Source organism: Sciurus vulgaris (genome assembly GCF_902686455.1).
Source record: "Sciurus vulgaris genome assembly, chromosome: 15".
In the NCBI taxonomy this organism is placed as follows: Eukaryota; Metazoa; Chordata; class Mammalia; order Rodentia; family Sciuridae; genus Sciurus; species Sciurus vulgaris.
In genome coordinates, this window is record NC_136476.1 from 63,453,620 (window position 1) to 63,465,779 (window position 12,160).

A 12,160-nucleotide genomic window follows, 5' to 3' on the forward strand; every position below is an offset into this window, starting at 1 on the left:
TGCCCTTCCCTCCCCAGTTCCCTGTTCCCTCCCCAGGAGCCTGCAGGTGCAGTCTCTCCAGGGGTCAGTGAGAGCCATGAATAGTAAGGGTTTTAGCTCAAGCACATAGAGGCATTTAGCTGCCAAAACCTAATCCCTCAATAATCGGATTATGTAAATTCCTACTTCAACCTCTTCCCCTGCAGGACGTAGCCCCTAAATTCTCTACACACTGGGAGACGGGGCTGGGAGTGGCCCATCACTCTCAAGGGTCAACGCTAGTGGAATTATGCACCAAAACTGTTTCTAAAAGTATAAGCCAACAATAACATTTAAGAAGGTTTCACAAAAGAAGTCAACCCTGGTTCCAGTGTGCCAATGCAATAGTGCTCCTTTCTCTGTAGTCCGGTCCTTTCTCTCAGTCCTTGTCCACTTGCCCAGATTTTATTTTACAATTCACTGTTTCATTTAGCATCATACATCATTTCCACCCTTGCTACCCACTTGCCACAATTCTTTTTCACAACTGTAAAATATGCCATTGAGAAAATACATTGCCTCACATAGTTTTGGCCTAAAATGAAGAGTAATATAGGTTGTTGGTTTAAAATCTAACATGTACTCCAGCAGAGTTGTGATTGAATAGGCTAGGATAGAAAAAGCCCAGGCACTATGACACCACTGCACACGAAGAAAATAGAAGGGCAGAAAGAAGAGTTACTGCAAATATTAGATTATGTTCCTATCCACAAATTGACAAGTTAATTCTCTTCAATCCACCCTCCAATCCATCCTCGGTACTGTCACCAGAATGAGTCCTGCAACCTGCAGCCATATGTATTATTCTCATGATCACAGCACACAGTTATCTTCCTATCCTCCACCTTACATTTGTAATTTCCTACCCAGCCTTGACCACCCTTTTACTGAAGAACCCAAGCACCCAGGACTTTTCTTGTGCTATAGATGTCTCTGCTCTGGCCTCCTCCAATGGCCATGCCCCACCTTCTAGACCACACTATGGGTATCTGGGACCTGTGAATTTCTGTTCAAATGGCCCTGAGTTCATTTTCAGGACTTGCATAAGGCCTTCCTTAGGTCCATGGTGGTTGGGAGTCTACATTACATGCGCAAGGCCCTTTACAAAACAGAACTGAGCTGAGGGTAGAGGGGAAAAAATGGAATGGGTCTGTAGTCTGCATTTGTAACTTTGTCCTGGATCTCACAAATGTCACAGCCATGCTTCAGGCCTAGTTGAAATGCCATTTCTCTCATAAGTACCTCTGATCCTCTAGTCTGAATCATTTGCCCCTCTCTCTCTAACTCCAATTTCATATCCTCTGGTATACAAGACTGTCATGTATTTGATCCATTTGTCATGGCCTCTTTCTTCTCAAGGTCATGAACTTTTTGAAGGCAAATATAAGCTTTCTTCTCCTTCCTGCCCCCAACCCAGAACTTAGCAATTCAAACAACGGTTTTTTGATTTGTAATAAAACTGTACTAATTTGTTTGGGTGGAGTAGGGTGGGAAGAGAGCCTGGGGTGTAATGAACATCCCCAAAGTCTCAGTGGCTTACAACAACATTTATTTCTCACTCATGTTATATGAAGGCTATATTTGGCTTTGAGTTTGCTTCATGACACCTGGGTTGGCTGGGCCCAAAGACTCCTGCTAAAGCTTCTGCTCCCTCATGGCATATGTCAAATTTCACATTCCATTGGCTGATGCAAGTCACATGGCCAAGCCTGGCAATGGGGCAGGGAAGTGTACACCCTCCATCTACCTGAAGGCACTGCCAGTCACATGGCAATAGATGGAGCTAGATAATCTCACAGGTAGGGGGTCAGTACATAGTTGTAAGAATAATATAATCAACTACTATATAAGACTACTATATAAAAAAATTTTATATAAATAAAAATTTATACTAACTATGTGCTAGGTCTTGAGCAACATACCTTACCTGTTTCTTTTGTTTTTTCATTTGATCTCCATAGTCCTATTATTGTACACATTTTACAGACGAGCAAATTGAGGCAGGGAGAAATTAAAATTTTGCCTAGGATCACACATATGAATAGACAAGGTAATTCAACCCGGGTAACACATTTCAGAGCCCTTTGCTCTTATACGCCAAGCTGAAATGCATTTGTGTATTTATTGCACCAAATCCTATACTGGGTCCTTTAGAGAAAGTGATGCCTAGAAATTCTTTACTTGTTGATATAGCTAGCAACTAATATTTGATGTTCATCAGTGAGGTAGTGAGGGGTGCAAAAGAGACAGACAAGATAAATAAGTAAATATTACTAAGTGAGGGTGAGCACTAAGAAGAGGAATACAGCAGGCAGTATGTGTGTGGGTATGATTTTAGAAACTGTGGTTAGAAGCTCTTCACTGAGAAGGTAAGATGTGAGGGCAGGGAATTGTCCGATTTTGTTTGGAGTTGTGTCCCAAGCATCTAGAATGGGGCCTGACTCATTGTAGGCTCTCTAGAATAACTTTTTGGATGAACAAGAGGAGGTAAAGGAATTATGTGGATGACCTGGAGAAAGTGTTTCAGGCAGGGGAAACAGTATGAAGGTCCTAAGATAGGAGGGTGTCTGGTGTGTTCTTGACACAACAAAGAGGCCAGAATGCTGGAACTGAATGAACCCCAGGGAGAGAAGGGACAGACAGGTCAGAGGAGGATAAAGGGCATCTTGGGGGCCATTTAAAGGCTTCATTTAACTGAGTGAAATGGAGAGCCACCCACAGGTTTTGAGCAAAGAAGTGATGGTGCCTGACTTGGGATTTCATGTGATGTTTCTGGGTGATGCAGGAGTGCATATGGAAGGAGGCAAGTGCAGAATCAGAAAGACCAACTAGGAGACCCCTCCGTCACTGAAATAACCAAGTCCTGTGTCCTGCAAGGTGGAAACTGATACGAGTTAATCCGGGAATCCAATGCAATGATCGTTCAACTTTGGGGTACTTAATAAAATGCAGGTTGCAGACTCCACCCTTCCAAACCCTGAGAGAGCCTGGGTTGTGGGCTGAGATCTGTCTTTCCCCACCCATACCTCGGAAGCAGGTGGTTCTTGGGAGTCCACAATCACTGGGGCTTGAATAAACAACTGTATTAACAAGGGATAAGAACTTTACCAGGATGTTTGTCCATGTTTGGGAGCGAGCTTGGTAAACCACTGCCTCATCGCTCCCAAATACGCTTTAAACAAATCAGAGTTCTTCCTCCTCTGATCCCTTTCCAAGGCACCCGGGAGAACTGGTCCCCGGAAGCCAGGGCGCGGGAAGTGTGGAGGAACCCGCGGGAGTCCTTAGCGGGAAGGGGCCCTGGTGCCCCGCGAGACAAAGGCGGTGTCCTATAAAGGCGGCAGCAGAGACGCGGCGTCCAGGCGAGGGCGCACACGACCGGCGACTGCGACAGCGAAGGCGACGTTGCTGGCTCCCGATTTTTGGCAAGAAGGTGCGTCGACTCCAGGGGGACGTGGGCGCCACCCGGGTCAGGTTTGTGGACCCGCAGGTCCCTCGCTTGGTCCTCCGAGCCCCATTTGCCCCAGAGGGCAGGCATTTAGGGGCGACTTGGTAGGACACCAAGGCGACTGCTGGGAAGACCTGGGAACTTTTCGGTGGGTAGGGACTGGCACGGCATCCGGGGAATCAGTTTGATACCCAAATCGGTGTAGCTATAGCAGCTTCTGCTTCATACGAGATGCGGGGGACATGCCCCCAGTTCCCAAGTGCATCTCCCAAGACATTTAGATAGCTCGTGGGACTCCGCGAGCGATCCTGGGCAGTTTGTAGATGCGAAACTTCAACCACGAGATTCTTTACTGGATTCCTGAAATACTGATTAGGCAGGGCAGTGATTTGCTGGGAAACAAAAGTAATAAAAAAGAAAAAGTCAAGAAGTGAAGCGTCCGCCGGGGCAGCCAGCAGGCTGGGCGGGAAGAGCAGGGTAAGTTACTTCAGGTGGATCGGAGCCGCGAGGCGCAGGTGTAGAGTGCACCTTCTAACAGGTGGCTCCCTCCGCCCCCGTGCATAGCCTTGGGCTAAGCATGCCTACTTTGGGGTCTTCCTAAAGAGCAATATTCATAATGTGTGTACTGATTGAATATTTCATGTGAAGTTTCCTAATTAAGAAAAGTAACTTGCATAATGGTACATACAATGATTTTTAAAAATGCGTATGAAATATGTACTCCAAACTGGCTGTGGCTAGGGAGTGAGACCAATTAGGTAAGCGGGTAGAGAGTTTTTTACGTTTTACTTCATGCACTTGGGTACTTGGACTTTTCGCTTAAATATGCATGCATTATTTCTAACCTCAAAAGGCAGAGTTCTGCTTAGTGTTGGAGGTCCTTCGTCTTTTTCTTCCTGGACAGTGTTCAATTAGTTTCAAAAGAAAGAGAAAGATGAAAGAAGAGACAAATACACAGAACCAAATGTAGTAAAAGAGATAGGAAGTCTTATGAAAAAAGGGTCTGAAAGTCTGGAATAGGAGGACCTCATAGGACTGTGAACTGCTGACCCTTGCTGCATCCTTTCTAGCTGACCTGGGCTTTTTGTTCAGAAACCTGGCACCAAGGAGCAGCAGCTCCTGTTGATAGCATCTGTCACCTTCTCTGTCATTCTTCTCTCCAGTGATGTGAGTGGTGTGTTACTTCTAGTGATGATGGGACTTTTGTGCACACCCACATTCCTTCTGCATTTGCCATGACATTCCTCCAATACAATTCTTAACTACAATACAATTCTTAACTAGGGTCCAAGAACCCTACCCACCCAGGGATATATAGATAGACTTCAGGGATTCTGTGAATTTGGGTGGGGAAAAATTACATATTTGTTTCCATTAAACTTTAAAGATAACACTTGCTTTATTTATGAATATGAGTAATAGTGTACAGTAGGATTAGCATGGTTTTAAATAAAGAAAGTAAAAAGCTTTTGGTTCTCTTCTCAAAAGTAACAATTTTAAATTCATAAGTTAAAATACATAGACAAAAATAACCAATTATATTTAGCAGTTATTAAAATGTTATAACTTAAAGTGCAATAGACTAATATAGTATTGTATTGAGACAATGTCGTTCAGAGAATTTGTTACCAATAGAAATTAGAGGTACTTGCCCCTCACATCACAGATGTTGCAAATCTTTAGAAAAAAATTTAAATATCACTTCTTAGAAATTATGGTAATAAGTCTAGTTATTTAAGTGTTAAAATGAAACACATTGCATTTTAATTGTTTTAATAAATACTAAGCATAACTAATTAGTTTCTATGTACATTAAAATCATTATTCTGAGAAGGGAGCTGAAGGTTTTATATTTCATATGTTTAAAATAATTGTTCTGAGAGAATTATGTCCCTAAGCTTCCCCAGACTGTCAGAAGGGTCCATGGAACAAAACAAGGTTTTGAACCCTAGTGGGAGTCCTCAGTGTGAATACCCAGGCTTGGGTTTTGGGACCCTGCCACTGATTCCCTGTGTGACCTAAAATTCACCTTGTTTAAGCATCTATAAAATGTTCTGATTCTGTGGCATCTGGGCTCCATGTATATGTGTGTGTGTGTGTGTGTGTGTTTTAGCTCTTACATTATTCTGAAATCAAGATTAGCAGCAATCAGTCCTTGCAACTGGAAAAACACTAAATGCAATTTTCCTTTGATTTAAAAAGTACTTCAGTAATTTTCCAGTGACCTCTACTTTGAGCTTTTCCAGCTTGTTAAATCACTGATTTCTATTTCCCCCTGTGGAGAAGGAGAGTAATACACTTGAGGATAAATCAACAAGTAATTATCAAGCACCCCTAGGATGGCAGGCTGCATTTTAGAAGCCAGTCTCCTCTTCTTTCTGTTTCTTCTGTCTGCTTCTAGTACAATAGGATCGCACACACTAAGAAGAGAACACCGCAGTCAGTTTATCCTGGCTAATCTTTTTTCCTCCCAGCTTGAAAGAAGACCCCCCACAGAATTAGAGTTGACTCCATGAATGAGCTAAACTCTCTTTGCACAAGAGAAGCGAGAAAGTAACTTTGCTCCACAGTCCTGGCCAGTTTCAGTATGAACAAAACTTGATAGTTTTCTGTCTCTTAAAATTCCCTTGATTTGGGTTCAAACTTTGCTATTTTAAGTATAGTCGGGGTATAGTTCTGACAACACTCATATTTTTATTGTAGAACTAAAGACTGGAATGTTCAGAACTACTTAGGTTAAACAGAAGGCAATGGGCATTATACATTGTGGCATTTCAGAGCAGAAAGAGACCTTGGGGATCACCTGGTCCCCCCATCAGGTTTGGGAGACATGGCCTGCCTGAAAGCCCACTAGAGTGCCTAGTTAGGTGTTGTTTCCCTCCTACAGACCTGTGTTTCCTTCCCCCATCTCAACACAGGCATCTAATGTACCATACAGCTGTTCCTCAACTTACAATGGGGTTATGTCCTAATTAACCCACCGTAAGCTGAAAATATTGTAAATCAAAAATGCATTTAATACACCTATCCTAGTAAACATCATAACTTAGCCTGTATCTTAAACATGCTCAAAACAATTACATTCACCTACAGTTGAGCAAAATCACCTAATATGAAGCCTTTTTTTGTTTTTTGGTTTTTTTTTAGTGTGGATCAAACACAGGGCTTCATTCATGCTAGGCAAGCACTCTACCACCAAGTCCATGCAAAGCCTATTTTATAATAAAGTGTCAAAAATCTCGTGCAATTTATTTAACACCTATATCTAAAAAATTCTGGCAACACAGTACACTGTGCAGTATGGGTTGTTTAACCTAGTCATAAGGAGGCTGACTGGTGTCTACCGTCCAGTATCACTGCCCAGCATTTAGAGACAGTATTGTACTCTGCCTGAAGACTCCTATATAGTTAGGCCTTGATAGAAAGGGAAGAACAGAGTAACTCTTTAAAGAATGTGTAGAAATAGCTAAGGAGAGTATGGCGAGAGGATTCATGGAAGAGAAAATGGCATGTGTGAAAGGATGGACTTAGCAATAGATATTTCCCTTTGGAGGAATAAGAGGAGGCCCAGTGCTCAGGAGAGCTGAGGCTGAAGCATGCAGCAGGCTGATAGCAGTGAGCCAAGAGCACTCAACTGCCTTGGACTGGGCTTTGGCTTGTTTGCCAATGTATGCTGAAAGTTTCCATTAATGCAGGGCTGGGGATGTAGCTCAGTTGGTGGAGTGCTCGCCTCACAAGCACAAGGCCCTGGGTTCAATCCCCAGCACCACAAAAAAAAAAAAAAAAAAAAAAAAAAAAAAAAAAAAAAATCCATTAATGCATGTTAATCCGAGCCACCTGGAGAAAAAGAGCCCACCTGCTAAGGGTTAATGGCGACGACAAAATAAGATTTGGCAGCATAGAATGATAAACCACTCTCCTACTGTTGGAAAGGTCATCTGATGTAACCTCCAAGAAGCCCAGGTGTCTTCTATAGCAGGTGTGCCAAAAGATTGTCCCTACCTGCCTCTTGTCTGTTCATTTTTGTCATGCTAAATATCCCTGATTCTGTTCTTCATACATCAGGGTGTCAAGACCCTTCCTCATCCTGCTCTTCTTCCTCCAAATGTGATGCAGTCTCAACATTTTACCTCTTGCAGAGTAAAGCCAAATCCTCTAGGTGAGGTCTAATACTGGCAAAAGAGCTATCCTATCTTCGCCAGTCCATATTTCAATATATTCACAAAATCTGAGATCATAGCTTTTTCTTTCTTGCAAAGAATTCATAATACACAGTTGATTCATACCTAACTCTCTATAGGATTTATATGTATGTATATATATATACACACATATACATACGTTATAATATATGTTAAGTAAGCTATATAATATAAATATGTAATATAGTATAAACTATACTATATTACATATAATATGTAATATAGTATAGTAACCATACTATGTATAATATAAAACCCATAGAGAGTTGGGTATGAATCAATTGTATTATGAAAATACAGATACAGATTTATTCTATTCACACATGTACTCAATCCTATACTATGCCTGACTGATCAGTTAAGAAGAGTTGGTTATAAAGGAAGTAAATGGACTAAGTATTAGAATAAAGCAACTTTTTAATTGGGGGCTTCAAATCAGACAGAGAGAAAAAGTCTGAAGGACATTGTTCTTTCCCTACCCTTTCTTCTCTTATTAAAAAGAAGATTCTAGCCAGATGTGCCTGTAATCCTAGTGATTGAGAGAGCTGAGGCAGGAGGATCACGGGTTCTAGGCTGGGTTCAGCAACTTTGCAAGGCCCTAAGCAATGTAGTGTTATCTCGTCTCAAAATTAAAAAAAAAAAAAAAAAAAAAAAGCTAGAGATGTAGCTCGTGATAACGTGCCTCTGGGTTCAGTTCTCAATACCAAAAAAAAAAAAAAAAAAGGGACATTCTAAAAACCTAAAAATGAGGAAATGAATTTCCCAAGAGCTGAGTGGAGAAGATCTAACATCCTAGGTTTTTGGCAGGACATGTGATACCGACCAGGCCCTTTCTCTTTCCCGTCTCAGGAACTCAGACATGACCAGGAAGATCTTCACAAATACCAGGGAGCGATGGAGGCAGCAAAATGTCAACAGTGCCTTTGCTAAGCTGAGGAAACTGATTCCCACTCATCCTCCAGACAAAAAGCTGAGCAAAAATGAAACACTTCGCCTGGCAATGAGGTATATCAACTTCTTGGTCAAGGTCTTGGGGGAGCAAAGCCTGCAGCAAGCAGGAGTGGCTGCTCAAGGAAACATTCTGGGGTTCTTCCCCCCAGGACCCCACCTGCCAGGCCTGGAGAACAGGACTGTCCTTGATGACTACTGTGTTTCTTCACCTGGCCCAGACCACCACCTTCCGTAGTGTGACTTCAGCTGTCATCGCCCAGGGCAGCACTTGTCAGAGTCACCCACTGTGGACAGCCTCATACAGGTTCCAGAGTCAACTCATGAATGTGAGGCATGAAGTAAGCCTCAAGGGAGGTGGCTCACAGACAGCTTCAGGGAGCTGAAAGGAGGCCACAAGGACTGTTTCCCTGGAACCCATCGCCCCTAGAACTTCAGGCCGAACCGTGCTTCCGTCTGTTTTACAAATTCAGGTTCTGCCTTGGATGTTTGCAAAAAAACCATGGATTTAAAAATCACTGTTTTACTCAATATATTTAATAAGAAGAAAGAAGTTTTCTTGTAATGGATCTCAGATGAATGAACAGAATATGTTTTCCTCACAACATATTTAAAAGTTAGGTTTTGAAAAATGAGACATATTTGGTCAAGGACAAACAAAATGAATTTTAAGACTGGTGAATGAAAGAGAGCCCCTGAAGAACCAACTTGAGAGACGTGTGGGGAAATCATTGGAAAAAAGCCCCCCTGAGGAGCAAGGATTGCATAGCTGTGGAAGAGTTTTGTATCCTTTAAACACTATGGAAATGTGAGTTTTATTCATATTGAGCCATTAATACATATGATATACCTAAAGTCAAACAGTGGGTTATATCTGTGAAAGGAGAAAGACCTGATAATTTATGAGTTGAGTTCATAGTTTTCTTATTTAAAAAAAAAAAACTTAGCTAAACTAAATTAGCAAACCCCTTGGTTTCACATGTCAGGTATTAAAACTTTTAATTCAGCCTGAGTTCCTGCTGACTTAAGTACCATGAGATTCTATTATAATTATGAAAATCCAAACATTATCATTTAATGACTCATTTAACAGAGTTTAGTTTAAACAAAACATTTAGAGTAAACAATGGAAATGTAATGCCAGACTCTAATGAATAAATGAATTTGTAATTTGCCTTCCTTGCTTTGGAGCGTTAGCTCAGTCTTATGCTAGGAACGGGTGTGGAACTCAAATCGATGAAACAGTGTAGGTTTTACAGAACTCATTACCACATGCCATCTTGATCCTGATGACACTTAAATTCAAAGATAAATCCTGTAGTTGAGCCCAGAAATGCAAACAGTGTCATTGAATCATCTCCGGAACTTTTTATTTCCCCAAAGTTCTAGTCCATGTGTTGGTTTTAAAGTCTTCTGAACCAGGGGTGGGAAAACTATGGATTTGAGGTTAGGAATTTCCAGGGTACACACAATAGAAGAATTTAAATTTCCTGCCACTCTAGAAAGAAGTTTGTAAATGAAAGGTTGAAATGAGCCTTCTTGTTTTGAGGACAAGAAGAAATCTGGGTGAGAATCTCAATCTCATTTCCCCAAAGTAGCAAGATCATCATGTCATTTGGTATAAACAGAATTGGTGCTTATAGCCCAGTGGGTTTTTCTGAACTAGTAAGGTTTCCTTCTAGGTTCTTTATTATTTTTTTTTTTTAAATATTTTTTAGATGTTGGTAGACCTTTATTTTATTCATTTATTTATTCATATGTGATGCTGAGTATTGAACCCAGTGCCTCACGCATGCGAGGCAAGCACTGTATTACTGAACCACAACCCCAGCCCTACGTTCTTTATTTAACTTGCATTCGGTAAGCTTCCAGATTCAGTATATTTCAGGGAAACACAGAAGCAGTGACCAGGGGACTTTCCCCCAAATGTGCATTTCTTTTTCACCAGCTTGGGTGAACTCAAGCTTGTCCTACAGTTACCAGGCAATTAGATTTCAAAGTTTTGAGGACAGTGGTCAGTTGAGTAACATTACATAATCTCTCATCTGGCATAAAATCAAAACACTTTTAACACTTGTTATTTTGGCTTCATTTTAGCATGTTGCCAAGGAAAGCACAGAGCACCTCTGTGCCGGAATTTAGGACTTTGTTCCTCTACTCAGATTGAGTTCACTTTCCCGCTGCTGGGTCTGTGAGTTGTGTGCCCAAAGAGGGTCTTTCCACTGAAATGTTAGAGATTTTGCAAAGACACGAGGACGTTGAGTGAGGGGGATAGTTAAGACGAGAAATCCTTTGATAAATGAATACAACTTTACAATGTTACTCCAATTCATTTCTTAAAATATTTATTTTATTGGTTTGGATTTTTGTATATCAATTTGTATTATATTAGAGTAACTGTCCAAAAGAATTATAATTACATATAGTCCAAAACCTTCATAGGTATCCATAAGAATGGAAATTAATTCAAAAATCATTCTAGTGTCTTCTTTGGTGACTATACTTAAGGCTTGGTAATTGCAGTAATAAGAGTTTATGGTTCAGTCAGGCATAGTGGAGCACATCTGTAATCCCAGTAGCTCAGGAGGCTGAGGCAAGAGGATCTCGAGTTCAAAGCCAGCCTCAGCAAAAATGAGACACTAAGCAACTCAGCAAGACCCTGTCTCTAAATAAAATACAAAATTGGGCTGGGAATGTGTCTCAGTGGATGAGTGCCCCTGAGTTTAATCCCCAGTACCCTACCCCCCAAAAAGAATTTATGATTTAAACACATTGTAGGTCACTGGATAGTGCATCTTTTTATGAGTTCATTTGAGCCCAACAAAACAGTTTAGACAAACTGTCTAACCTATGCATCCTATTATTTGAACAAAATAAATGTTTGGTATGCTATGGATAACACTGGAAACTTCAGAAAGAGACCCATGGATTTATATATACCATGTTCTTGATTAATTCCAGTCCTTCATTTTACAGAGAACAGGTCCAGAAGGGTTTGAAGTGACTTTCCAAAGGTCACATGGACAGTGAGTGGAAACCCCAGGCAGAGTCAGGTCTCCTGACCCTGCATGCGGACTTTGCACAGCCCTGTCCAGCCACCAAATATTTGGAGATTCAAAATGAACAAGCCCTTATCATTATACTTGCCTTTTTTCAAAAGCATTCAGAAATCTTCTTCATATGACTATATATTGAACTGGAATTATTGTGCTTTGTAATATGTGAGTAGATGTATCAACCAAAGATTTTTATTTGTTGATGCATTTTGTGAGTTTTTAATCATTGATTATGATTTGCTATTTAATCGTTAATTTATTGCAAATAAATTATTTAAGAAAAGAAACTGTTCTTTCCTTTTTAATAATAACTTCACAAGTTTGCTAAGGAGATTCATCTTCTCTCCATCTGGACGGTCACTGGCCTGGGTTTGATAACCCCACTTCCATTGTCTTTAGTCTAGAAAAAAATCCAACATCTCCTGGCATCCCTCCCCTTCTCTCTCCCCCTGCCCACTTCACTTCACCTTTCACAAAGCTTCCTAACTGTT

General features: G+C 41.1%; 1 protein-coding gene across 2 annotated transcripts; it reads left to right on the forward strand.

The window, feature by feature from the left end:
* The first annotated feature begins 3,309 nt into the window (after positions 1 to 3,309).
* Positions 3,310 to 11,886, forward strand: TAL2 (TAL bHLH transcription factor 2). Of its 2 annotated transcripts, XR_013759656.1 has the most exons (3): positions 3,310 to 3,448; positions 8,515 to 9,421; positions 11,590 to 11,886. XR_013759656.1 is itself a non-coding variant. In XM_079113323.1 (2 exons), exon 2 carries the CDS (start codon positions 8,525 to 8,527, stop codon positions 8,849 to 8,851), a length of 327 nt encoding a protein of 108 aa, XP_078969449.1. In that variant the 5' UTR covers positions 3,845 to 3,940; positions 8,515 to 8,524; the 3' UTR covers positions 8,852 to 11,886. The 2 variants fall into 2 exon arrangements, 1 of the variants encoding a protein (XP_078969449.1); XM_079113323.1 differs by lacking the exon at positions 3,310 to 3,448 and adding an exon at positions 3,845 to 3,940 and having other exon boundaries at positions 8,515 to 11,886.
* Positions 11,887 to 12,160: the final 274 nt, after the last annotated feature.